General features: G+C 54.6%; 2 protein-coding genes across 5 annotated transcripts in view; both read right to left on the minus strand.

Moving 5' to 3' along the window:
* The window catches only part of GTSE1 (G2 and S-phase expressed 1), a 33743-nt gene extending 30429 nt beyond the window's left edge, over nt 1-3314 (minus strand). Inside the window, exons 1-2 of the mRNA XM_001110798.5 lie at nt 3271-3314; nt 2723-2822 (exon numbers count right to left, since the gene is read on the minus strand). Of these exons, the coding sequence (XP_001110798.4) occupies nt 2723-2801 (79 nt within the window). The 5' untranslated portion in view covers nt 2802-2822; nt 3271-3314. The remainder of the gene's footprint in view (nt 1-2722; nt 2823-3270) is intronic.
* Nucleotides 3315-3475: 161 nt separating this feature from the next.
* Nucleotides 3476-26782, minus strand: part of TTC38 (tetratricopeptide repeat domain 38) — a 28622-nt gene continuing 5315 nt past the window's right edge. Inside the window, exons 4-15 of one of the 4 annotated variants that reach the window (XR_003719826.2) lie at nt 25971-26142; nt 24643-24816; nt 21611-21686; nt 18588-18707; nt 16273-16332; nt 15031-15069; nt 13181-13262; nt 11759-11924; nt 10771-10930; nt 10433-10506; nt 6954-7120; nt 3476-4213 (exon numbers count right to left, since the gene is read on the minus strand). Coding sequence is in view for 2 of the 4 variants with exons in the window: in XM_028827594.2 (XP_028683427.2) it covers nt 7027-7120; nt 10433-10506; nt 10771-10930; nt 11759-11924; nt 13181-13262; nt 15031-15069; nt 16273-16332; nt 18588-18707; nt 21611-21686; nt 24643-24816; nt 25971-26142 (1217 nt within the window). In the remaining 2 variants the exon portion in view is untranslated. Of the gene's footprint in view, nt 4214-5140; nt 7121-10432; nt 10507-10770; nt 10931-11758; nt 11925-13180; nt 13263-15030; nt 15070-16272; nt 16333-18587; nt 18708-21610; nt 21687-24642; nt 24817-25970; nt 26143-26782 lie in introns of those variants that run through there. The other 3 variants (XR_013398881.1, XM_028827594.2, XM_028827595.2) reach the window with 3 other exon arrangements.

A 26782-nucleotide genomic window follows, 5' to 3' on the forward strand; every position in this document is an offset into this window, starting at 1 on the left:
ATCCAAGAGGTGGAGGTTGTAGTAAGCCAAGATGGCGCCATTGCACTTCTGCCTGGCCGACAGTGAGACTGTCTCAAAAAAAAAAAAAAAAAAAGAAAGAAAGAAAAAAAAGAGAAGAGCTTTATAATCTAACTTGTGTTTTAAAAAGGTAACGTTTCTGTATAGAAAGTGTATCTGAAAGGAAGCATTACAAATGAACATACTAGCCAATGGGAATCATATATAAGTAGGAGCGGGTGAGACAGCATGGCTGAGACCCAGAGAGCAGCATCTGGATGTAGATGGAGAGTCTGTAGACAGATCCAGGATATATTCTGAAGGTGGAGATGATGGTAGCTGGTGATGGCATGAATGTAGGAGGTTCTCAGTTTGGACAGCTGGGTGAAATGGAGAAATAAAATAGGTAAGAACAGGGCGTGTGGATGCAGACGGGGTATGCCGAGTTTGAGATGAGACGTGTGTGTGAAGACACCAAATAGGCAGGTGAATATATAAGCCCAGAGCTCAGAGGAGAGGCTGCGCTCAACACAAAACTTGGGCGCCACAGACAGCAGATGTGCTGTGCAGCCATGGGAATGCTGAGGTCGAAAGCACAAAGCTGTCCCAGAGCAGGTCTTGGGGAAATCAGCCTCAGAAGATGGCAGAGGAGGAGGAGCCCACACAGAGACGAGATACGCCAGCCAGAGAGGCAGGAGGAAAACCAAGAGCGCCTTGGACTCCAAGCAAGGGAAGTTTCCATAAGGACGAATGTTACTGAAAAGCTGACTGAAGATAGAAAAATGACAAGAGATTTGGCAATGTGAAAGTCGTCAGCGACTGATGAAAGCAGCTTGAATGGAGTGGTAAGGATGGAAGCCGGAACAGGAGGGATTGAGAGGTGGAAAAAAATGGCAGAACAAAAGTGAGAAAGCTCTCGAAGTTTGGCTTGGAAGGAGAAACACAGCAATGGAGAGCTAACGGAGGACACGTGGCAACAAGTGAGACAAGGGAACATATCTGTATGTGGATGAGCATGATCCAGTGGACAGGGGAAAAGTAAGGAAATGAAGCCAGGTCAACGGAAGTGGGGAAGGCCTCAAGAAGGAGCAGGGGGTGCAGTATGCATGTGGAAGGGACATATTTGAAAGGAAGGGCACATGACAGGAAGGAGGAGAGGGGTGCATAGGCAAGCGCCTTTCTAGACATGAAGAAGATGCAACATTGATTTGTAAAGTCTCCTTTATCTTGTAAAGTATCCTTTAAAGTTCCTGCAAAATGGAGGCATTGAGGATGCTTGGGGCCAGGAGCGGTGGTTCACCCCTGTAATCCCAGTACTTTGCAAGGCCCAGGAAGGTGGATCAGGAGTTTGAGACCAGCCTGGCCAATATGGTAAAACCCCATCTCTACTAAAAAAACAAAAATCAGACAGGCATGGTGGCGGGTGCCTGTAATTCCAGCTACTCCGGAGGCTGAGGCAGGAGAATCACTTGAACCTGAGAGGCAGAGGATGCAGTGAGCCAAGATCATGCCATTGCACTCCAGCCTGGTAGGCAGCATGAGACTCAGTCTCAAAAAGAAAGGATCCCTGGGTAGTGTGAGAACCGAAGGATAAAGCGATGTCAAAATGCTTTGTGAGGCTGGGTGAGGTGGCTCACACCTATAATCCTAGCACTTTGGGAGGCTGAGGCAGGCAGATTGCCTGAGCTCAGGAATTCAAGACCAGCCTGGGCAACATGGCAAAACCCCGTCTCTGCTAAAATTACAAAAACTAGCCAGGTGTGGCAGCGGGTACCTGTAATCCTAGTTACTAGGGAGGCCGAGGGAGGAGAATCCCTTCAACTCAGGAGGCAGAGGTTGTAGTGAGTACAGATCACGCCTTTGCACTCCAGCCTGGGTGACAGAGCGAAAACTCCGTCAATAAATAAATAAATACATAAAAACGCTTTCAGAAGCCGGGCGCGGTGGCTCAAGCCTGTAATCCCAGCACTTTGGGAGGCCGAGATGGGCGGATCACGAGGTCAGGAGATCGAGACCATCCTGGCTAACACGGTGAAACCCCATCTCTACTAAAAAATACAAAAAACTAGCTAGCTGGGTGTGGTGGCAGGCGCCTGTAGTCCCAGCTACTCCGGAGGCTGAGGCAGGAGAATGGCGTAAACCCGGGAGGCGGAGCTTGCAGTGAGCTGAGATCCGGCCACTGCACTCCAGCCTGGGCGACAGAGCGAGACTCAGTCTCAAAAACAAAAACAAAAACAAAAAAACTCTTTCAGAGAAAAAGAGGGTGTGGCCTGTAACTCATTCTGTGAAGCCGTACCCTCACCTTGATACCCAAACCGGACAAACACACAAGAAGAAAGGAGTTTTGGGCCAGGCTCACTCATTAACATGGTCTCAAAGATCCTAAACAAGTCTTAGCAAACAGAAACCAGCGACAAACAAAAAAGGAAACATCGAATTCAATACAATAAACATTTGAGCGCCCACAAAGTGTCAGGTACTGTTCAGGGCATGGGGGCACTGCGCTAAATAAAACTGATGAGAATCCTGGCTGTGATGAAACTTAAAATGGGGAGGAGGTGAAAGAAAACCAGAAAATAAAAGCAAATGTCATGTGTCTCACAGGTGCAGAGTGAGTACAGACGAGCACTTGAGAAAGAAAGAATGTCTCAAGGAAACATTAAATCAACCTCCATCGCTACTGAACGTCCTGAACAACAACAGCGTTGCAGCAGCTAGGACTTGCCTTCCTTCTTAGGGTTATCCATGTTCGCATCCCCTGCCCGGCAGGCTGAAGGCTCATCACGGCCGCCGCCTCCTTCCATGGAGAGAGTTGTCAGAAGTCACTGCAGGGTGGAACGGGGCCAGAAGGTGAGTGCATGTCAGGGCCCAGAGCTCCTGGTTCCTTCAGCCCTCGGCATACAGGGGCAGAGAGAGCTGAAGGCCGCGGCCAGGTCTGGAAGAGGCGGCGCGGAGGCCGCTCTGAAATGATCGCATCCCAGGGGACCCCAGGGGTCGGGTGCTGCCAGGCCGGGAGTCAGCCCGAACGCTATCGGACGAGATAACGGAATTCTCGGCTCGTGGGCCAGAGTGCTGAGGGCTCTGGTTGCCTGGGGGGCAGCCCTGGACCTCCTGGCATCCCCGACCACAGCGCGAGGGGCCCCGGTGACCCCTGCTCGAGCCCAGGCCCGGCTCCTGGCGGCGCGCGGCCCCTACCCGTCCAGGGAACAGCGGGCACCGCGCCGCACCTGGCCCACCGCGAAAGCCTCGCCCCCGACTCTGACCCCACCTTACCCAAAGCGGCCGATGCAGGACGCGCCTCCGGCACGGATTTAAACGCGGCGCCGGGCGACGCGGGCTGCCGATTGGTCGGTTTGAAAAGGGCTCCGAGAGGCGGCGGGCCCGGTGCATCCTGGGTATTGTAGTCGGGACGCTGGTAAGAAGCGTCCAGGGCGCATGCGCACTACTCCAGCACAGCGATTGGCTCCGCACGGCACCAGGGCGCATCCACACGGAAGTCTGCCCGGCCTGGCCGCTACGTGTCACCTAGCTATCCGCGTCAAGCCGGAACCATATATAGCAGTTCCTTGTGTGTAGGGAGAAAGTTAAAACTGCCACCTAAGGGTTTCCATGGGAAGACTAAAAGTAGGCTCACCCACCTGCTGTGAAGCAGCGCGCGCCAGCTGTTACTAACAAGTAATGAAAAGGCGGGGTCCCTGCCCGAGGCGCGCACAGGGGCGCCGGCTGACCCAGCGACCAGAGGGAGACTCATGGCCGGAGCTGCACAGCCTGTGGGGCCGGAGGGGAACCGTCGCCCTTGGCGGGCTTCCCCAACTGCCACGGCCTGAGGACGGCCGAGAACCTGACGGGAGCCTGTCCTGGGTTTTACAGGCCGGTTGGGGAGCTGCGCTGGAGGAGAGAGCCAGGGGCTGGGGCCCGGTGATGGAGCCTGCCTTGGGGAATCCATGTGTTGGAGAGGATGGGAAGCAGATAGGATAACCCTGACCTGAGCCATGGAGACGCAAGGACAGGACTGGTAGACGGGTCAGTGGGCAGCAACTTAAGGCTGACCTCACTTGAGCCTTTGCCTGCGAACGAAGTATAATACCCACCTCGGGGGCTTGAGGATCAAATGAGGGGCTCCACCCACGGCAAAGTGTCACTAAGCGGGAGCTCTGATTATCCATGACTGATGGATGGAGGAGGATGCAGGAAGAGGAGCCTGGGAGGACCCGCTCTGGAAAGGATGGAAATCGAGAGCACCATTCTCAGGGACGAAGATAAGCTGTTTACTTGGGGCAGGCTGCGGGGAGAGCTGTCCAGCAAGCAGCCACGGTGGGGGGGGGGGCGTGGGGGACCCAAGGTAGAGGCCTTCCAGGCTGGCTGAGGCCACCTCTGGGTCCCATGTCCCTGGTTTTGCATCATCCACACCAATCACTCCATGTTGCTGTGTTCATTCACTAGAAGACTGTGGGCTCATAAAGGGCAGGGCAGCCCTCACTCACCAGTCTCCCCAGCCTCACCCAGCCCAGCACAGGGCACCAGGCAGGGACAGAGTGCTGGGGTAGGTGGGTGTGGTCAAACAGCTTGGAAAGAGTTTGGCCTGCTCATTGCATTCCCCTCAGCTCATCCTGGGGATGTCTGCTGGGAGAATGGCAGAGGGATCCCCAATATTCATTCCTGATACTCCTCTCCCTGTATCATATCAACATATAGTAGGTGTGGCCTATCTATGGCAGATTCATTTCTGCCCCTGATAGGATTTGCTGTAGTTTGGATGTGTGTCCCCTCCAAATCTCATGTTGAAATGTGATCCCAATGTTGGAAGTGGGGCCTGGTGGGAAGTAATTGGGTCGTGAGGGCAGATCCCTTACGAATGGTTTAGCACCATCCCCTTGGTGATGAGTTCTTGCTTAGTTCACACAAGATCTGGTTATTTAAGAGTCCAAGACCTCCCCTTCTCTCTCTCACTCCTGCTCTCACTATGTGATACACTGGCTCCCTGTCACCCTATGTCATGATCTTAAGCTTCCTGAGGTTAGACCAGAAGCAGATGCCAGCACCATGCTTCCTGAAAAGCCCATGGAACTGTGAGCCAATTAAACCTCTTTATAAATTACCTAGCCTCAGGCATTTCTCCATAGCAATGCAAGAAGGCCGAATACAGAGTTGACTTCATTTATTTATGCATTCATTCACCAACTTTCACTGACAGCTACTCACTGCAGGCCCTGTGCCAGGTGATGGATGCTGTCCCTGACCTGGAGAGGTCACAGCAGGGGTGCAATAGCAAGGACACATGCCAAGGGCTGAGGGGCACAGAGGCAGCACCCTCACCAGCCTGCAGTGGGGGTTGGGGGGTAGAAGGCTTCCTGGAGGAGGGACCAGGGTTCCCAATTGCACAGCTAAGTCATGTCTTGCTTGGAACCAGGAGAGGGGAGGGAGGCTCCCCTTAGGACATGTCCCTAGTTCCTGGGTAGAGAAGGCGACTCTCTGGAAGTCCTACTATAATTACCCATTTTCTTGACTAGATGCCCCACCTACTTTTTTTTTCCCCCTTGAGATGGGAGTCTGGCTCTGTTGCCCAGACTGCAGTGCAATGGCATGATCTTGGCTCACTGCAATCGCTGCCTCCCAGGTTCAAGCAATTCTCCTGCCTCAGCCTCCCAAGCAGCTGGGATTAGATGTGCGCCACCATGCTCAGCTAATTTTTGTATTTTTAGTAGAAACAGGGTTTCACCATGTTGGCCAGGCTGGTCTCGAACTCCTGACATCAGGGGATCCACTCGCCTCGGCCTCCCAAAGTGCTGGGATTACAGGTGTGAGCCACTGCGCCTGGCCTGGCCTGCCCCGCCCCACCTACCTTAAGTTCAGGGAGAAGCCACCTCTCCAGGACCCAGCCCCAGGCCTGCACCATAGATGCTCAAAGACTTGAAGGAACTGATTAATAATTCATTTTAACCACAGAAATTTGCCTAGGCTTGAGCACACTGTGGGGACTCAATAGATTTGGAGGCCTCCTCTCTTCTAGGAGGCCTGCTTCCTGCCCTGATGAATCCCTACCTAATTTCAGTACAAACTGAGGAACTTGAAAAACATCTGTGCACTGGGACCTCCCCTCACAGGAAGGCTGAAAGCAGCACAACTCAGTCAGCAGCACATTCAGGAGGTGCTCAGTGGGGAAGCAGGAGACAGAGGCGGCACTAACAGGGCCCACTCCAGGCTTGTCACAGCCACACATCACAGCACTTTGCATTTTGCCACAGCAGAGAAGCTCTGAGCTCAATCCCTGCATCTCAAAAGTGCATTTATGATTAAAATCATGCTCAACATGAAGCCTTATGATGTGCAGTTTAAAAAGAGAAACGGGTCCAAATCAGCACCAACAGAGCCCCCCAGGGGGCTCCAAGACGCCCCAGAGATAGCAGGAGGACCCCATGTGCACGTTCATCTGTAAGGAGGGCGGTGGATGCAGCAGCAGGGGGCTGAGCCCAAAGGCAGCAGGTGGGGCCTCTCGTTGTGTGACCCTGGGCAGGTCACTCCCCTACCCCGGTACCCTCACCTGAAAAATGGGACAGCAACACAATGAGATGACAGAACCTGTCTAGAATATAAGGGAAAGAATGAAAAGGTCCATCCCAAGGGCAGCCTGGAAGGGGACAGGCAGTGGTGGGAGGCTGGCTGCCTCTGGAAGACCTGTCCTAGTGGAATCAGCTCCCACCCCTGCCCTGCCTTCCAACCCTTGAACCACCAGGCAGTAGACACATTCCCCTGGGAAACAGAATTTGCAAGGCAGGTGGAAAGAGCAGCACTCGCACTGGCTGTGACTGCTGAAAAATGCACATTGGCCCTTCTCAAGCACTGAAAGGAGATTTAGAATCACATTTAAAATTAACCTCTGACCCCCTTCCCGTAAAACTGAAGATCACCCTCTAACAGCCCTAACAAACAGGCTCCAGCCGTCTCCTGACCCTAACCTGGTGCAGCACGCTGACTGGACGCAGCGAGGCCATCACCGAGGTTCCGCATGGTGGAGGCGGCCAGGCTGGCTCACTGCATGAGGTGGACGCTTGCCGCCTTGCGGATGAGCCGCTCAGTCAGGGGCGAGTTGGGCTTCAAGGCATCACGCTCCATCAGAAGGCTCCTGTGGAAACAGACATGGAGGTTCTCTTGCAGAACATTCTAGAGGGATGTGGGGCCTGGTGGTCCCTTGGTCCCAAGGCAGAACACAGGCAGGCTGGACTGCGGCACTGAGGAAATAGCAAGGGCCAAGGCCCAGGGGCAGGAGGCCTGGTCTCAGTTTGGAGAGAGGTTAAGGATGGGAGGGCACAGACCTCCAGTGCAGGAAGCCACACTCAAGATGGGGCAGAACAGGTATGAGTGGGGAAAACCCAGGTTGAAAGAGAGAAAGCCCAGGTACACTTTGAGGTAAAGACCCTGCTGTGAACTGAATGTCTGTGTCCAGGCTGAATGTATTATATGTTGAAGCCCAAATGCCCAAGGTGATGGTATTAGGAACAAGGCCTCTTGGAGGTGATTAAGTCATGAGGGTGGGGCCCTTGTGAATGGGATTAGTGCCCTTATAAGAAGAGGTGGATGTGGTGGCTCACCCCTGTAATCCCAGCACTATGGGAGGATGAGGCAGGAAGATTCCTTGAGCCCAAGAGTTTGAGTTTACAGTGAACTGTGATCACACCACTGCATTCCAACCTGGGTGACCAAGACTTTGCCTCTAAAAATATTTTAAAAATTTAAAAAGAAAGAAGAGACGTGAAAGAACTGGCACTCAAAGGAAAGGTCATGTGAGGACACAAGAAAATAGCTGTCCACAAGCCAGGAAGAGAGGCCTCAGCAGCAACCGAACCCAGCCAGACCTTGGTCCTGGACATTCCAGCCTCCAGAACCGTGATACAATGCATGCCTACTGTGCAAGTCGCCCAGTCCGTGGCACTTTTTTTTTTTTTTTTTTTTTGAGATAGAGTCTCCCTCTCACATTCAGGCTAGAGTGCAGTGGTACAATCTCAGCTCACTGCACCCTCCACCTCCCAGGTTCAAGTGATTCTCCTGCCCCAGGCTCCTGATTACCTGGGATTACAGGCACCCACCACCATGCCTGGCTAATTTTTTGTATTTTTAGTAGAGGCAGGGTTTCACCATATTAGCCAGGCTGGTCTTGAACTCCTGACCTCGGGTGATCCACCCGCCTTGGCCTCCCAAAGTGCTGGGATTACACGCATGAGCCACCACGCCCGGCCTGTCTGTGGCACTTTTAAAGTAACAGCCCAAACTGACTAAGACAGTCCCCAAACATCTGACAACAGTGGTTCTGTAGGGCGTGGGTGGTGTGAAAGGGCTGGGGCCAGGCACTCAGTGTGTGGGGGCACCATGGCTGGGGGTGGAAGGTTTCCCACCCTGGGGGCTGGTGACCTGTGCTGATGGCCCCATGGATGCTGCCTGGTGGCAGGACAGGACTTGGAGAGAAGGCACCCCCCACACCTACTGCTGTCCGCTCCCCGTGCAGCCTGCTCTCCCCCACTGGGCCTTGGGGAAGGCTACATCAGCACCGCCGCATTGCCCCCCACATGCTCACCCCAGCTCCACCCTCAGTCCTCCTGTCCACACAGCCACTTTCCCCACTGCTGCTGCCAGAGGCACCAACTCCCACCCACACCACAGCTTGAGCTCCCCAAGGGGCTTAACCACTAAAGAAACATGCATAGTTTTGTCTATGGCCATGTAAGGCAGAGTGGGGAGCATGTGTCCAAGACATTTTACAGTTTTAGGCGGTTCAAGTGCTGCCAGCTAGACCTGTTTCATCAGTACCACAGAACCTGCACGGCTCAATTTGGGTAACCCTGCCTAGACGGAGCTGCGCTGGTGCACCTGCGCCTAAACCACTGGGCTTGTCACCAGCCAAGGGCCTCCTGTGGCCCGGGACTGCCACCTGCTCTCACAACACACCTTCCCCACCAGGCACCCCATGGCTCCTCTATTCCTTCCACCTATGTCTGAGGGTCATGGGGGACCTGGGCAAGGAGAGGTGTCGAAGTTGCTCGTCAGGCGCACAGGGGCTATACGGCGCCGGCCAGGGCCCAGAAGCCTGAGTGGAGGGAGGCCAGCCGGGCCATGGAAGCACCAAGGCTGCTGGCAATGGTGGGGGCTCCTTGGAGTTCCCCTACCCTCTCATCTGCCAGCTATGCCACCCTCCTGACACTCACCTGCCAGCCACACCACCCTAACACTCAACTGCTAGCCACACCACCCTAACACACTCACCCTCCAGTCACGCCACCCTCCTAACACACTCACCCTCCAGTCACGCCACCCTCCTAACACCCACCCTCCAGCCACACCACCCTAACACACTCACCCTCCAGACACACCACCCTCCTAACACCCACCCTCCAGCCACACCACCCTAACACTCAACTGCTAGCCACACCACCCTAACACACTCACCCTCCAGTCACGCCACCCTCCTAACACACTCACCCTCCAGTCACGCCACCCTCCTAACACCCACCCTCCAGCCACACCACCCTAACACACTCACCCTCCAGCCACACCACCCTCCTAACACACTCACCCTCCAGCCAGGCCACCCTCCTAACACTCACCCTCCAGCCACGCCACCCTCCTAACACACTCACCCTCCAGCCACGCCACCCTCCTAACACACTCACCCTCCAGTCACGCCACCCTCCTAACACACTCACCCTCCAGTCACGCCACCCTCCTAACACCCACCCTCCAGCCACACCACCCTAACACACTCACCCTCCAGCCACGCCACCCTCCTAACACACTCACCCTCCAGCCACGCCACCCTCCTAACACACCCTCCAGCCACGCCACCCTCCTAACACTCACCCTCCAGCTATGCCACCCTCCTACCAGCCCCATGCCTGGCCTGGCTAAACCCACTGCACTTTCGGGTGTGCCCTCAGCTGCTGCTCCCTCAGTGTGAGTTTACGTGTGTCTGCGGGACTGACTGCTCCCTGTCACTCCCCCAACTACAGATGGGCTCCTGGTAGCCAGTGCCTGGTGTGCCTGCTCACTGCTGCCTCTCGGCACCCAGCACAGGCAGGCAGGAGAAATGAGCTGAGGTCTGAGCGTTAGGTGTCGGCCAGGTGCAAAAGGAGAAAGGGTGTTCCAAGCGTGCAAAGGCCCAGAAGCCTGAAAGAGCAGGACATATTTGCGTACTCAGGTAGCTTAGCATGGCTAAAAGGGAGTGGGCTGGGGAGGGTGGGAGGTTGGGCCTGGGGTCGAGCTGGCTCCACTTGGTCAAATTGAGCCCGCTAACAAAGGAGAACCAAATTCCCCACAGCCTCCCAACCTCACAGCCTCAGAAGCAGGAGCATCTCGGGCCAAGGGTGGTGGGGCTTCCAGGCACTCCCGAGGTCTGCAGGGAGAGCCTATGAAAGTCGGGAGTGCTGGGCAGGGGCCAGGAGCTCACCGGGCCACATTCTTATGGACGCTGGAGGTGCAGTTTAAGGCCGCATGAATCAGCAGCTGGTTGAAGACGTCTCTCTGAAATATCAATTGGGCATGTGAGGCTCCTGTACCTCGGGATGGGGGAGGTGAGCCCCCGCCCACCGAGGGCTGCCTGCTCTCCAGGGAGACAGTGGTGTTGATGCCACACCCTCGATGACCAACTTACAGGGCGGGGGCGTGAGAGACACATTCACATCCACATTGTGGACACCACCACCACGGGAGAGACTTGGGGGCTGCAGGGCACCCAGACTCCCTGGCCCAGTCCCCAGGCGCCCCGGCTGGCAGCCATCGGCTCACCTGGGCATTGCTCCCACCGAGCTGGACGATCCGGTAGCGGATGGGCAGGAGCAGCTCCAGGACGCGGTCAGGGTTCCCGTCCTCAGCCTCCACCAGGGCCTGGCACAGGGGCAGCCCCACGTCTCGGGCCAGGAGGTGCTGGCAGTTCTCCCCTGGAGATCTGCGAACCCGAGACAGTGCCCTCAGCTGTCTGCCCATCACAGGACATCCGGGAGGGGCAGGGCCATTTCTTCCTCAGCGAGGTGTCCCTGGCCCAGTGCCTGACACATGCCACGCTGATGAGGTGAGGTGACAGGCGGGGCAGCCCATCAAGGGGACGGGACAGGGCACTAAGCTCAGACCTGGGTTGGAGTTCACCCATTTCCAGCTATCTGGTCCCCAACCTTCCAGCCTCAGTTTGCTCACTTGTGAAGCAGGCATAACAGTGCCAGTCTAACAGAACTGTCAGGATTGCTGACAAGACAGGCAAAGGCCTGGCACTGCAAGTCAAGGCAATCACCACCCCCCGAAGGGAATGGGCAGGGCAGCCCAGGTCCCCCAGGTCAGCCCTCACCAGCTCTTGCCAGGCACTATCCCTGATTTAGATAGGGAAACTGAGGTTCAGACCAGAGAAGCACCTCGTCCAGGACCTCAGGGCCTGTAAGCAGCAGGTGTCTCTGGTTTCAGGGCTTCACTGTGTCCTCTCCATGGGAGGCAGCCCTGTGACCCTGAGGATCTCATACCCACGATGGGGATGGAGGCAGCTCTGTGTCTTGGGGCAACCAGTTGTAGAGCTGTGGGCCACACACTTGTGGGTGCACAAGTCTCGGGAGTCTGCACCAGGGGACACATATCTATAGTGGTGCACACTGGGGAGCAGCCTCCATGGGCATCCCTGCTGCACTCACAGGCAGGGCAGGCACTGAACAGGTCTCAGCATGGCCCTAGCACCCCGTCACCCTCTCGGCAGGGTGAGGACCCCCACCCCAAGAAGGTCCCCTCTGCATACTCGCTGGCGTCCCGCAGGGTGGTCAGCAGCTCCTGTGTGGTCTGGCGGTCATGTGCACCCAGGGATGCCATCAGGAAGTGTGCGTCATTGAACAGCAGGACGTGGTCTCGGCTGTGCTTCCGGGTCACAGGCAGGACATCCTGCCACCGCTGGCCCACAGACACCCCTGAGGACATGGGGAGGAGACCCAGGGCCTGGAATGAGGCTCTGGGATGTGTCCTGTGCAAGGGCCTCCCCCACAGCGCTTCCCTTGGAGGCCCTGATGACCTTGTCCCAGGTGAGAGGCCGGGGAGGTAGGCAGGGCCATGGGCAGTGTCTGGCCTTGTGCTTAGGCCTCTGTTAGGACTGTTTAATTATAGAAGCCATAGACACGTTAAGTAGGAAGCACATTTTAAAAAGTGTCAAAGGTTATTAAACAAAACCTCTGTCTGCTTTGACAAACCCCAGGCCTCTTGGATCCCCTGGCCTTCCCACACAACCCCCAGCTTCCCCATGGATGCCCCGGGCTCCCCACTTTTCTCTGGGTCTCCAGCCTCAGCCTGCCCTTCCCACGGGTGGGCTCCCTGGCTCTTGCACCCCTCAGCCTGCTGTTGCCTGATCTGACCACATCGAGCCCGCCCTCTGGCCTCTTGTTCTGCAGCAGGCTGCTGGCTTCTACGTCCCGGTAGCTTTGGATGGTCTGCTTTCTCTGAGTGTAACTCTTTCCCTTGTCTGCCCAGCAAGCCCCACACATGCTTCTGGGGCTCACATTTCACCTCCATTAGGAAGCCTTCTGAATCTCTAGACACAGCCTGTCATGCACTCCCTCGGGTTCCTGAATTGCTCAGCCCAGGCCTGCACCCCTCATGGTACTGCTGACCCAGGGCCTAGCCCAGGCCTCTGTGGTTCCAGATGGCTCTGCTGAGCCTGAGGTAAGGGGAGAACCATCTGGCACCCCAGTGGTTGGCTGGAGCCCTCGACAGCCCCCAGAGCTGTGGCTGATCCCTCCAGGCTACCTGCAGAGCATGACAAGGTTGAGAAACCTGTCTACAATCCCAGGGAGTTGAGAAACTCTCTCATGTTTCAGGAAAAGAGGTGGCATTGAGACAGGTGGCCAGGTGCCACCAGTGCCCCGAAGGCTTGGCAGGCTGGCAGTGGGAACAGCACAGCAGGTGCTGCCCTGGGTGCAGAGCTGGAGGCTTCCACATCGAGGAGCGGTAGGAACTGTTAGAAAGGGCAGTGTGGCCTGGGCACCCCCTCCAGCTTTGGGCCAGCTGGGAGGCAGCTGCAGAGCAGTACCCAAGGCAGTGGCCAGGTCTGCAGAGGGGTCTGGAGCGGCTCACCCATGAACTCTTGCCCAGCCCTGGGCCTAGGCCACAGCACCCTCTTTCTCATGATGTGGGAGGAAGAGGCAGAAGCCAGTGGGGCTGCAGGGGTGGCTACCTTCCATCTGCAGGCGGTAGAGCATGGAGCAGCTATCCACCACGTCCAGCATGGTACCACTGGCCTGCAGGCTGGGAAGGATCTGGAAGACAGGGCGCCAAGGCGGGCTCAGCTGGTGGGCCAGATGAGGGGGCTGCAGGCACAGCTAGGGTCAGCCTGTCTAGGTGGGGTGGGGCCTGTATAGAGCAAGCCCTCTGCCACTGTCCCCATCACCCCAACTAACAGGCCAATCACCCTTGCCTGGGGTGTAGACTGCTCCAAGCACTAGAGGGGTCACCAGGCAGACCTGAAAAAAGAGCCCACTGCATTGCATATCCAGGGCCCAGACCAGGCCCAAAGCATCGGCCACCTCCCACCCCCGGGCCTCAGACCACACTGGTGGGAGGGTTGTCTGCCTGATCACGTTTCTAGACTCAGCTTTGCTGAGCAGGCCACTTCGAGTTCTTGGAGTATGTCACCCATCACTTCTTTTTTTTTTTTTTTTTTTTTTTTTAAGATAGAGTCTCCTTCTGTCGCCCAGGCTGGGGTGCAAATGGCGCAATCTCGGCTCACTGCAACCTCCACCTCCTGGGTTCAAGCAATTCTCCTGCCTCAACCTCCTAAGTAGCTGGGATTGCAGGCACCCACCACCACACCTAGCTAGTTTCTGTATTTTTAGTAGAAACGTGTTTCACCATGTTGGCCAGGCTTGTCTCCAACTCCTGACCTCAGGTGATTCACCAGCCTCAGCCTCCCAAAGTGCTTGGGATTACAGGCATGAGCCACCACACCCGGCCCACCCTTCATTTCTTACTACAACTTCCTGACCAAGGGAAATTATTGTGTGCTTTTCTCTGATGTTTAGATCCCCAGATCACAAGCATTTCTGTGGTTCCAGGCTTTTAGGATGAAGCCATCCCTGGGGTCCTTGGAGCTGTGAGTCAGGCTTTTTTCCCCCTCTCAAAAGAATGTCTGGGCCCAGGAAGGAGGAATGGAGAGTTAGTGTTTCATGGGTATAGGGTTTCAGTTTGGGAAGATGAAGAATGTTCTCAAAATGGAGGGTGGTGATGGTTGCACAATGTGAATGCACTTAATGCCACAGAGCTGTACCCTTCTTTTTTCTTTTTTCTTTTTTTGAGATAGGGTCTTGCTCTGTCACCCAGACTGGAGTGCAGTAGCGTGATCTTGGCTCACTATAACCTCTGCCTCCTGGGTTCAAGCGATTCTCGTGCCTCATCCTCCCGAGTAGCTGGGATTACAGGTGCCCACCACCATGCCCAGCTCATTTTTTGTATTTTTAGTAGAGACAGGGTTTCGCCACGTTGGCCAGGCTGGTCTTGGATTCCTGACCTCAAATGATCCACTCGCCTCAGCCTCCCAAAGTATTGGGATTACAGGCATGAGTCACCACACCCAGCCTTGTACACGTAATTTTATGTTATTTTTATTTTATTATAGTGAAGAAAATTCCAGCCGATTGCCCCATTGCACTCCAGCGTGGATAACAAGAGCGAAACTCTGTCTCAAAAAAAAAAAAAAAAAAATTCCTATGGGTAGACCAGTTGTCTTACCAAAGAAAAGTGACCTGAAAGGGCTGGAGGAGAGTCCGCCATTGCAGAGGCGAGGCCCTTAGATGTGTAAATCTACCAGCACCCTCGGGGTGAGCAGGGCCAACCGCTGTCCCCAGCATAGGCAGGGTTACAACATTGCTCTTGGCAAAATTAACCCCATCAGGCCTTACACAAGAAACATGTTCTCGCTCCAGCTGTTTTTCTGGCTGGGACAATCCTGAAGAACTCAAAGATCTGGTCTCTTTGAGACTCAAAGGCAAAATGCTGCAACCAATTGAACACGGTGTGAGCGCAACTTACGTGAGTATCAAAGATGGTCAGTGCGGCCTCATATTCGCCCTGGAAGAATAAAGTTCTCCTGATTAAACTCTGGAGAAAGCAAAGTGTAATACTGGGACGTGAACTGAAAACGGCCAGGCCAAAGCCCCCTGAGCACATGGCCTCAGGCCTCCACCTCCTCTCAGAGGGGGACGGGCAGTGTCTTGGTGGCACTGGGATGGGAGAAGGTGAACCTGCTTTCAACCGGACCTTTGGTTCCCCAGTGTAGAAAGGACAGCAGTACCTGTGCTGCCACCACTGAAGAAACAGTTGCTGTGGAAGCATTCTCTCTCCTAGTGGAAAAGTTAATATAGGTATTGCTCATACTAACTGCTGCAAGCTTTTTCATGTATTTCTTTCTAGTCTTTTTCTCTTTTTTTCTTTTTTTTTTGAGATGGGGTCTCACTCTGTCACCCAGGCTGGAGTGCAGTGGCACAATCTGGGCTCACTGTAACCTCCGTGTCCCAGGTTCAAGTGATTCTCATGCCTCAGCCTCAGGATTACAGGGAGGGGCCACCACGCCCAGCTAATTTTTGTATTTTTAGTAGAGAACGGGTTTTACCATGTTGCCCAGGCTGGTCTCAAACTCTTGACCTCAGGTGATTTGCCTGCCTTGGCCTCTCAAAGTGCTGGGATTACAGGCGTGAGCACTGCGCCCAGCCGCCTTTTTCTTTTCTGCATATGTTTCCTCTCCTGTACATTTAGCTGGGTTCTGTGCTGTCTTCCAGACACTTTATCATCACATTCTTATGTCATGACAGGGCCCTCACGTTCTCAGCATTTCTCACTTTTTGGACATTCAGGGAGCTTCTAGCTTTTGTGCAGGATAAAGAGCACCGGAAGTGACAGTCTGGCACACGGAACCCTGTGGCGGAATCACTGGGGTCAAGGGTGTCACGAGCAGATGCCCCATACCCTGGCTCCCGCTGCAAGATCTCATGGCCCAGGCAGGTACATCCTGCGGGGTGGGCGTCTGGCTCTCCGCTCCAGCCACAGGCACTTGCTCTGAATGATCTCTACAAGTTATACACCACAGACGGGATTTCCAGGCCTCTACAGTGAAAAATCCCTACAACAGGTCAAGCCTGGAACGCTCTTTGGAAACATTAATGCTCCACTGCATCAGGGCTCCACGGGATGTGAATACACAACAAAAGCTAGAAAAATCTTTTTCCCTCTGGAATCTCTACAGGATAAGACAGGGCAAACAGACGGCCACCTTACCTTCTCAATCAGATATAAAGCCCAGTGCCAATAGTTATGACAAGCCAACATATCCGAGTCCTGGAGGAGAAAAAAAAAAAGAATGTATGAAAAGTCTGAAGGCCTATGGGAAAAAAAAAATGTTGTTTTGTGCTAATGCAGAAACCATCTTTTTTTTTTTTTTTTTTTTTTTGAGACAAAGTCTGGATCTGTCCCCCAGGCTGGAGTGCAGTGGCACGATCTTGGCTCACAGCAACCTCTGCCTCCTGGGTTCAAGCGATTCTCCTGCCTCAGCCTCCTGAGTAGCTGGGATTATAAGTGTGCACCACCATACCTAGGTAATTTTTGTGTCTTTGGTAGAGACAGGGTTTCACCATCTTGGCCAGGGTGGTCTCAAACCTCTGACCTCAAGTGATCCGCCCACCTCAGCCTCCCAAAGTGCTGGGATTACAGGTGTGAGCCACCGCACCCAGCCACAGAAACCATCATCTTTGAGCGCAGGAAACAATATTCCGTGTCTGTGCTGGGCGCCTCCGGCCACATAATCTCTTCCACTTGGAAGGGCAATGACTATTATGCTGCCTTTACCAAGGAGGAAACGGAGGCCGGGGGAGGTTCCCAACCTGCTTGCCTGAGCTGGGGAGCAGCAGCCCCAGGACTGGTGCAGAGGAAGTTACTTCAGCAACTCCAGCTTTGCCTTCGTTACATGTGAAGTTGAGAAAAGGAATCACAGAGCCACTCCACAGGGAGTGGCCGAAGGCCCATGGGTGCCCGAACAGCTCAGGGCACTTGGATAAACTCCGGGCACGGCGGCTCATGCCTCCCAAAAGTAATCCCAGCACTTTTGGGAGGCTGAGGCAGAAGGATCAATTGAGCCCAAGAGTCCAGGACCCACCTGGGCAACACAGGGAGGAGACCTTGTCTCTCTAAAAAAAAAAAAAATTTAAATTAGCCAGGTGTGGTGGCACACGCCGGTAGTCCCAGCTATTTGGGAGGCCAAGGTGGGAGGATCGCTTGAGCCCAGAAGGTCGAGGCTGCAGTGAGCCCTGATTGTGCCATTGCACTCCAGCTTGGGTGACAGAGAGAGAACTTGTCTCAAAAAACAACAGCAACAAAAAAAAACCAAACCAAACCAAAAAAACCTGCAGAGATCAGCAGGCCCAGGGCCAAACTCCAACAGGTGCTGGCAAAGCCCCGAGAGCCGGGGCGGGGGGGCGGCGCATGTTAGTGGCTCCCTTAGGCCGCCCTCAGTATGAAGCAGTGTTAAAGCAGGGCCTGTGCTGGGCTCAGAGCTGGCCCCTGCTAGGGTATTTCCAAGCTCGGGAGACAGGACTCGTGATCCTCAACAAGTGACAGTGCCCAGCACTCAAAAACCCCAAACAAACCTCACTGTCCCTGAGAAGGGAACCTGACAGCTGCCCCCTTGACAGAGCTGAATCTGGAGGCCCGAGGGTCCTCCGCCGCGTGGCTCAGACCGCACGGCCCCTGCTTGGGAGCCAAGTGGTCACCCTTCCCTGATTTCTTGCTGACCCCAAATACAAAGCGGGTATTCAATCAGCACTGAGTGAGCGACCCTGTGTCCCTGTTCCGAGGAGGTCCCATCTCCCTTGAGCCCAACAGGCTCACCTGACGCAGCCCCGTCTGTCCAGAGGGCCCACCTCCACCATGGCGCTAGCCTTTCCTTCTCTGAGGCCTCTGCAGGCATTTCTGCCTCTGCCTGGACACCACCTTGCCTCCCATGGAAAGAGGGACTGACAAAGCCTCCTGCACGGCCCATGTCTGCCTTGTACCTGGGCTCTAGGACACCAAACTGTGCAGCTCTCCTCTCCCTCACAGGCCACTGTAGGCCTTGGAAGCCTTGCCCAAGCTGGTGACGGTTGGGATGCTCTCCATCTTCCCCCTCTGTGTGGCACACACCTGCTCATCCTTCAGTAGCCAACTCAGAGGTTGCCTCCTCCAGGACACCTTCCCTGGCCACTGTCCCCCCAAGTCCAGTTGAGTTTAATGCTTCCTCTGGGTTTCCACATCCCACAGAGGGTCCCTGTCATGGTGTAGCTCATGTGCTTCTAGGAGGCTAATCGTTCCTCTTGACTAGGCCCTGTGAGGGCAGAGAAGTCTGGGCTGGACCCTCAGTGGAGTCCCTAGGGCAAGGTATAGGCCTGGGGTGGGGACTAGAATCTTGACTGTGCTCTGCTCAGCAGCCAAACACCTGAGGCAGGTGCAGGAGAAGGAGGAGAGGGAACCAAGCCCCATAACTCTTGTCCATAAAGCCTCAGCCTAACTCAAGGGGACGCACTGCATTTCCCAGGGAGGTGAGCCACCGACAAGCATCGTACCTTCCAGTGGGTCTCTGAGTGCTGCATGAATTCCAACCCATCCTTGATCTCTGCTTTCATCTCATGGATGTGAGCGATGGTGTGCACCGACCATGCGTCTGTCGGGTTAATAGATAAAGCCTACACAGGGTGCGGGGAAGAGGATTCCAGATAAAGCAGATCAGTCAGGCTGCCAGGGCAGGCGATGACAGGGGCAGGCGTCTCTAAGGGGCAAGAGGGGCCTGGGCTGAACGGGGTGGAGCAAGTGGGGGGATGGGGCTCCGACTCAAAACACTGACAATCAGCACCACTTCCCGCCTGCCCGGGCACACCAGCTCATGGGCCTCACTGCCCGGTTCACAGACGAGGAAGCTGAGACTTAGGGAGGCTATGCAACTTCACCCAGCGGGACAGCGGCAGGATCTTTCCAAAGCCAGGGCTCAGACCCAAGCCCACAGCATTCTGCACACAGCCGAGGCGCCTGCAAAACATGCCCGCCCTCTCTGGGCCTCAGTTGCTGCCAGGAAGGCCACGGATGCTGCCTTCCTCTTAGAGAAGCAGTTACTGCCCACGTGAACGCGGTGTGAACTGTCAAGTCCTCCAGTGGCTGTGGCTGCCTCTTCCCACTACCATATATGTGAGGACACGTGGCTTTCTGGGTGCAGAAACAGCTGGCTTTAAGGTTATCACAGTTCATGACAACAGCCGCTCCCATGACCTGTGAGCTTGACAGCGACCAGAGAGGCAGGCTGGGCTCAGGGAATGATCCTCCCCCGCTAGCTGTTTCTTTCTTCTATTTATGTGTTCAGCTCATGTTTGCTGAGCATCTACTCAGTCCCAGGCAGAGCTTAGAAAACGGAGCAGTAAACTGAGGCTGACAGAAGTCCCATTGCCTGGCTTGCGCCCAGGTCCCCCATGCCAAATCATGAATTCCCGCCAGCCCCACTGCCTCAGTCTCCCCACACCTTTCATAGGGGTCCAGAAGCCCCACGCTCCTCTGCCCTGGCCCAGCACCCGCTGAGAGGCTTTTGGCAGGAGGTCGGCCCCAGCAAGCCCTGCCTCTCTGCCCACCTCTCAGCTTTCGTGGGCCCGGCCCACTCCATGTGGGAACGGAGGGAAAGGAAGCGTGTCTGTAGGGGACTGTGGGCACCCCCGGAGCAGGGGCTCTGAGCACGGGACACTTGGGGACAGTCTAAGCAGGCTGGGCGCGGGGTCCTGAGATGGGACCCTGCTAAGCATGCTGCTTTCATGCATGGAGGGAGTGAAGGGTGGCGGCTGTCACCAGCTCTGATGGGCTGACCGGCTTCCTTCCTCTCTTGGAGTCCCACCATGGTTCCCTGGGAAGGAGTCCAAACTGCATTCCCAGGCTACAAGGCCCAGCAGAATCCAGTCCTCGCCTGCCCCTCTACAGTCCTGGCTCCTGGCTCCCCGGCTTGCTGCGTCCTCCCTAAGCCTCCACCCATCGAGCTACTTGGAGCTCCAGGTCCCCAAGCTCTGTGGCTGTGCCTGTGCCTGCTGCCTGCCTGCTCCTGCCCTGGCTCCTCCTACCCTCACCAGCCTGGGGCTGCAGACACATGGCCCATGTGTTACCACCCCTGGCCCCATCACAGCCCCCTTTTCCTGCCCAGTAGTTGCCTGTGGGATGCTGGTGTTAAAGTCAAAGAGTTGGTGCCTGCAAGACAAGGGACAGGAGGCGAAAGGGGATCAACGGAGCAGGAATGGACCCTAACCACCGCTTCTTCCTCCTTGCAAGGCATGGAGGGGACTTGCCACATCTGGTTTGCCACAGCTACTCTTGTCCAGAGCTTCTCCAACTGTCTCAGGAGCTCTCAGGTGCCCAGATGGATGCCACCCATAGGAGGGCCCAGCTGCCATGGTCTCCAAGGGACTTTCCTACAGCTGATCCCTGGATGTGGTGTCTGGTCACCCAGGCCATAGAACCAAGACTGCCAGAAAGCCACTCGGGTCCCCCACCAGCCCTGACTCAGAGTTAAAGCAAAGAACATATCACTCAAGACACAATTCTCAGATTCTATAATCAGAGCAGTCTTCAGAGAGCCCAGGGACCTATGGGCCCCAATGCTGTCTCCTGGGGAGGGTGCTGCAGGCCGACTAGGGCAACTACTGGGGGAAGAACCCCAGCCAGGATGTTGGGGGGCGCGGCCTAGAGCAGGCAGCTGAAAGGACAGCCGTTGCCAGGTGGCCTGGGTGGAATCCGGCTCTGCCATCTCTGAGCCATGTGGCCTTAGGCAGGCTCTAGCCTTGGCCTCTGAGCCTCGGGCTCCTCATCTGGGCAACAAGGAGTTGAACATCACGTGGGCAGGGCTGTGTGGACACAAGTAGACACATATAAAGTGCCGCACAGAGCCGGGCACAGGAGCAGCTGTCACTCCCTTGTGCATGGCAGCCCCTCCATGGGCCTCAGTTTCCAATCTTGCAAGAAGAGAAGTACAGGAGAGGGACCCCCAGAGCATGAGACCACCCGTGCCCCATGCCTGACAGCTTAAGCCTGCCCTCTGGCCCTGGGCCCAGTTACGCATGGGCACCCAGCAATCATCACGACTGGCCATCATCACTCAGGTCCCTGAACCTCTGGTGCCGTGAGTGATGCTTAGAAATGCGAAGTTCAGGAAGGAAGAGCCAACGTTTATTTACACTTCACCTCCTACAAACTCCTGTCCCTGCAGGGCGGTGTGGGCTCTGGAGCCAGGCAGAGCTGGTGGGAGCCCAGACCTGCCACTCAGTGCAACCCCAAGTGAGTGGGCTGACCCCAGCTCCCTGTACCCCATCAACCTCATCTGTAGACGGGGAACCAGTGTTAGCCAAGGAACGTGGCTCTGGGGACCTCGGGGGGCCACAGGTGAATGACAGCCCCTGGCAGGCGGCAGCTGCTCACACTAACATGAGCTCCCCAATCTCTCTGAGGAAGTGAGAGTGGGGATGGGGTTCACCAGGGTCACACATGAATGGTGCCCCTCACATGCCCTGGTCCACCCGACAGCTGCTCCCCGAGGGGTCAGGCACCTTGGGAAGGACCCACTTACCTCTTTGGCAAGTTTTTCTGCCCGGTCGTAGAAGTTGGTTTCCATCAAGCCAAAAGAGTAGATGCCTTTCACATAGCTAAACACAGAAAAAATATCTCAGAATACAAAACGATGGACAGGGAGCAGTTTAAATTGTGTCCCCACAAATATACACTGAGGTCCTAACCGCCAGTACTGGGAATGTGACCTTTTTTGGAAACAGGGTCTTTGCAGAGGTAATCAAGTTTAGAGGAGGTCATACGGGATTAGGGTGGGTCCTAACGCAATGACTGGTGTCCTTATAAGAGGGCCGTGGGAAGACACAGATGCAGAGGGAAGGAGGTAGGTAAAGACCAAGGCAGAGTGATGCAGCTGCGAACCAAGGGACTTCAAGGCAACTCCGGACACCACCAGGCACTGGAAGAGGCAGGAAGGACCCACTCCTGAGGCTTTGAGGGCGTTGGCCCTGCTGACATCTTGGATGGGACTCTTGGCCCTCAAAGCTGTACCTATGTGCTGCTCCAAACCACCTAGTCTGCAGCCCTTTGCTATAGCAGCCACAGGAGACGGACACAACCTCCAACTCCATGCCAAGCTCTGTGCTTTTCAGCAATTCCGTGCTTCAGACTGGCGAGGGGCAAGATGAACATTACATCCGCACAATCATCCCCAAACCCGGCACAGAGAGTGGCCCTGCTCCTCAATTAGCATCCCACCTTCTAAGAATCAACATAGGTCTCCACTGAGAATAACAAGGGTCCTTTCCCTCCTGTCTGCATGGTGACATCCACCCAGAGGCACGACCCAGGGGCACCTCCCTGGGAAGCCTCCGTGACCTGTGGGCTGTCAACAGCTCCTCCTTGGCTTCCTCAGTGCTGTACACGGTCCCCTGCCTGGCCTGGAATGCACTCAGTGGACAGCCGGGTCCTCCTCAGACCCGGAGCTCCTACAGGCTGGGACCTGTCTGTCCAATTCACCCTCAGCCCAGGCCCAGTCCAGGATGGGCTGGAAGACACTACTGAATAATTGCACACTTCCAATCTCTCTCTCTCTTTTTTTTTTTTGGAGACAGAATCTCGCTCTGTCGCCCAAGCTGGAGTGCAGTGGCACAATCTCAGCTCACTGCAACCTCCGTCTCCTGGGTTCAAGCGATTCTCCTTCCTCAGCCTCCTGAGTAGCTGGGATTACAGGCACATGTCATCACACCCAGCTAATTTTGGTATTTTTAGTAGAGACGAGGTTTCACCATGTTGGCCAGGCTGGCCTCAAACTCCTGACCTCAGGTGATCCACCTGCCTCGGCCTCCCAAAGTGCTGGCATTACAGGCATGAGCCGCCGCGCCCAGCCCACACTTCCAATCTCATCTGCAACTGCCCACCCGAGTATCTAGGGTGGTCATACATGAAACAGGTTTCTTTCCTGTGATTTCTTGGGGTTAAGTTAAAACAAAATAGGGCAATGGGGCTTCTGTCTGAGACTAAGATGTTAGCTTCACTACTGTGCAAGAAGATTGATTCTAGTTTTTGTTATTCATTGAAGCAATGTTCTTAAGCACCGGCTTCCAGAATTATCTTTAAAATATACATATATATATATGTATCGTGTGTTTACTGGGGTCATTTAATCCTCAAGACTTAAGCTATTTCTTGTAGGCTTACTGTGTGACAGGTACTACTAGGTTCTTGTGATGGTTAATTTTTTATGTGTCAATTTGACTGGGCCATGGTGCCAGTTGTTTGGTCAAACACCAGTCTAGATGTTGCTGTGAAATATATATTCTTTTAGAGATGGAGTCTTGCTCTGCCACCCAGGCCGAGTGCAGTGGCATGATTGCCAGCTCACTGCAGCCTCAAACTCCTGGGCTCAAGAGATCCTCCTGTCACAGCCTCCTGAGTAGCTGGAACTACAGGCACATGCCACCGTGCCTGGCTAACTTTTTTCATTTATTTTTTCTTTTTGTAGAGACAGGGTCTTGCCATGTTGACCAAGCTTATCTCGAACTCCTGGCCTCATGCAATCCTACAGCCTCAGCTTCCCAAAGAGCTGGGATTACAGGCATAAGCCACTGTGCCCAGTCCTGTGAAGCTATTTCTAGATGTGATTTGAGTAAAGCAGATTACCCTCCATGTGGGTGGGCCTCATCCAATCAGTTAAAGGTCTTAAGAGAAAGACTGAGGCCCCTAGAAGAAATTCTGCCTGCAGACTGCCTCCAGATGCGAGGCTAATGCTGACTCCTGCAGGAATTTCCAGCTTGCTGCCCTGCCCTACAGATTTTGAACTTGCCAGCCCTCACACTCACATGAGTCGATTCCTTAAAATAAATCTCTCTCTCTCTGTCTCAGAGCTCTCTGGGCTTCTCTGGAGGGTGCTGACTAAATAATACAGCTTATTAACCTCTCTGAACCTCACGACTGTCCTGTAATGAAGCTGCAGTGAAGTCATTCCTGTGTGGTGGTCACTGGGGCTGTTCATGCACATTCCAGGCCTCCTCCTCTTCCCAAGCACAAGGTAGAACTGTACTTCCTGGTCTCCTGTGGGTGGGCAAGGTCATGTGATCAGTTCTGGCCAATGACTTGGGAGTGGCAGGGTATCCTTTTCATTCTAAACCTTTAATTGCCACTGTAAGCCCCGCCAGGAAAGCTTGCTCTTCCCTCTTAGTGACAGGTGTGTCCAGAGGGCACCTGCTTCATCAGCTGGGATCCTGGATGCAGACAAGGACATGGCGGCAGAGCCCTCATCCCTCCTAAGGTGCCATGTAGTATGAGTAAAAAATAAACCTTTGCTGTAATAAGCTTTGGGGAAGAAGAACCAGGGGATGTTTGTTACTGCAGCAAAAACAATCCCATACTGATCGATACCTAATGGTACTACCTCATCCACAGGTGGGATGAAAATCAAATGAAGAAAGTGAAGCCTTTGAACTTTAAGGAACTAGGAGAATAGCAACAATGGTCCCATTATTTTTAGGACAGGCCCAAGAGAGTCACCATATTTTTAGGGCAGAAGAGAGAGATTAAGAAACAGAAACAATGTGATTTCCAGTTGGCACATACCTGCTTAGGGGGATGTCAGGTGTCCAGAAGGGGTAAACTCGAGCAACAGAATCTCGCATCTGTTCCTGACAGCCCAGGTAAAAATAAACATCATGGGAAAATTTCAGGGCCAACATGTCTGTTGGGTGGTCCCGGAGAATCTGTTCCCATAGTTCACTGGCTTTCAGAAAGTTCCTGGAAACCGAGAAAGATTTCTCACCGACACTGAACACACAGTCCACCCACACAGGGAATGTAGGAGGCGTCGTTTCTCACCAATGTCATGGTCTGCATGGACGTCTTTTTTTAAAAATCAGTTTCTGGCCAGGCGTGGTGGCTCCTGCCTGTAATCCCAGCACTTTGGGAGGCCAAGGCAGGTGGATCATGAGGTCAGGAGTTCAAGACCAGCCTGGCCAAGATGATGTAACCCTGTCTCTACTAAAAATATAAAAATGAGCCAGGTGTGGTGATATGTGCCTGTAATCCCAGCTACCTGGTAGGCTGAGGCAGGAGAATCGCTTGAACCCAGCAGGCAGAGGTTGCAGTGAGCCGAGATCGTGCCATTGCACTCCAGCCTGGGTGACAAGAGCAAAACTCTGTCTAAATAAATAAATAAGTATCAATTTCTGTGTTAGGTTATGAACAGAAAACTGAAAACCCAGTGGGAAATTTTACTCTTCAGTTCAATTGAAAAAAAAAAACAGGTTTAACAAATTGCCGAGGATAATCCCACTGGAGACGGTCAGATACCTACAGGAAGTCTCCGAGGTGGAACCACACCTGGGATGACTCACAAGGAAGACCAGGCAGCACCTCCCCAGTCTCAGGATCCCTGTACAATCGGCTAAGATCATCTAACTCTGCAGGGCATCTCGCCTGCCTGAGCAGACATGGGGGCCGTCCCAGAGAACAAGGGAACCAGTGTGGGAACAGCGGGGGGATGATGTGAAAGCCAGTGCAAGAGCAAGGAACATATGGGCGAAGATTTGATTTGATTGTTTATTTCCCACTAGAAGAAGCATGTTTTCTTCTCTCCTCCCTAACCTAGTAATTTCTGTAGAGTGACCCTATTATTTTTGTAAGGAAAATAATATACAATTTACTTAATGAAACAAAGTAAGTTACTTTTAACACTAAGTTGGGAATCTTCACCAACTGCTTCCTCACTCAGCACTCCACCAAGGACGGGGAAGCAGAGGATGTGATTTTCCATGAGAGCATCTCAGGAGGCAAGGAGAGAATCACTCTCCCACCCCGCCCTGCTCCCAAGGGCGTCGGGAAAGGGATACCCTGCCACTCCCCCAGCACAGCCTCAGGGTGCCAGCTCCCGGCCCAGGAAGGCCCCTCACCCCTTGGCAAATGTCTCTACTGCAGACACGTGCAACTGCTCCCGCCTTGTCAGCGGCTGGGTTCTTGAAATCTCCACCATTGTCTTCACAGCCAGGTCCAGCTCTTTGTCCAGCTTCACGGAGCTTCCAGTGCCAATCAGTACAAGGCCAGTAGAGATGGCGTGGCCCATTGCTGGTGGAGGTTAGAGAACAGCTGGTGGTTCAGCCCAGCCCAGCCCAGACTCCACGTCATAGAGACATCCCATGTCCCAGGAGGGGCCAGCCAGGCAGCAGTAGGCTGTGCACTGTGGCCCTGCCGACTGTCCAGAACTCAGCCTCAGCACTTGTCAAGCATGGAGCAAACAGCAAGCCTAAAGGCACCCTTGAATATTTGTCTAGTGAGGGCATTGTGCTGAGTGCCAATGTCTAAAGCACCTTCCCCTTCACTGGATGAGCCACTTAGCGGCTGCCTGCAGGCTCATCAGCGGCCACTATCACACAGCCAGCACACGGCTCCCAGGAGGCATCAGTGGAAGCTGCTCATGACGGGCTGGACCAAGGAGGCCCCGGAGCACAGAAGTCACGATCCCGTCTGTGCTGCTCACACATGCTAAAAGTTAGGGTGGGGGTGTGTGCCTTGTGGCCCTCACAGCAGCCTTGCTGGCAGGAGTGCAGGCCCCCAGGCCACACTCTGGGAGAGCCAGGGTGTCCACTGGCATTTGGAACTTGGTCACTGGCTCAGGCCTGGGATCTAGGACCCAACCATAGTGCTAGGACCACCCATGTGTCCCCTGGAAAACAGCTGGTGATTCCGATGGTCGAGCCCAGCCCAG

This window comes from Macaca mulatta, chromosome 10, assembly GCF_049350105.2.
Source record: "Macaca mulatta isolate MMU2019108-1 chromosome 10, T2T-MMU8v2.0, whole genome shotgun sequence".
Lineage (NCBI taxonomy): Eukaryota > Metazoa > Chordata > Mammalia > Primates > Cercopithecidae > Macaca > Macaca mulatta.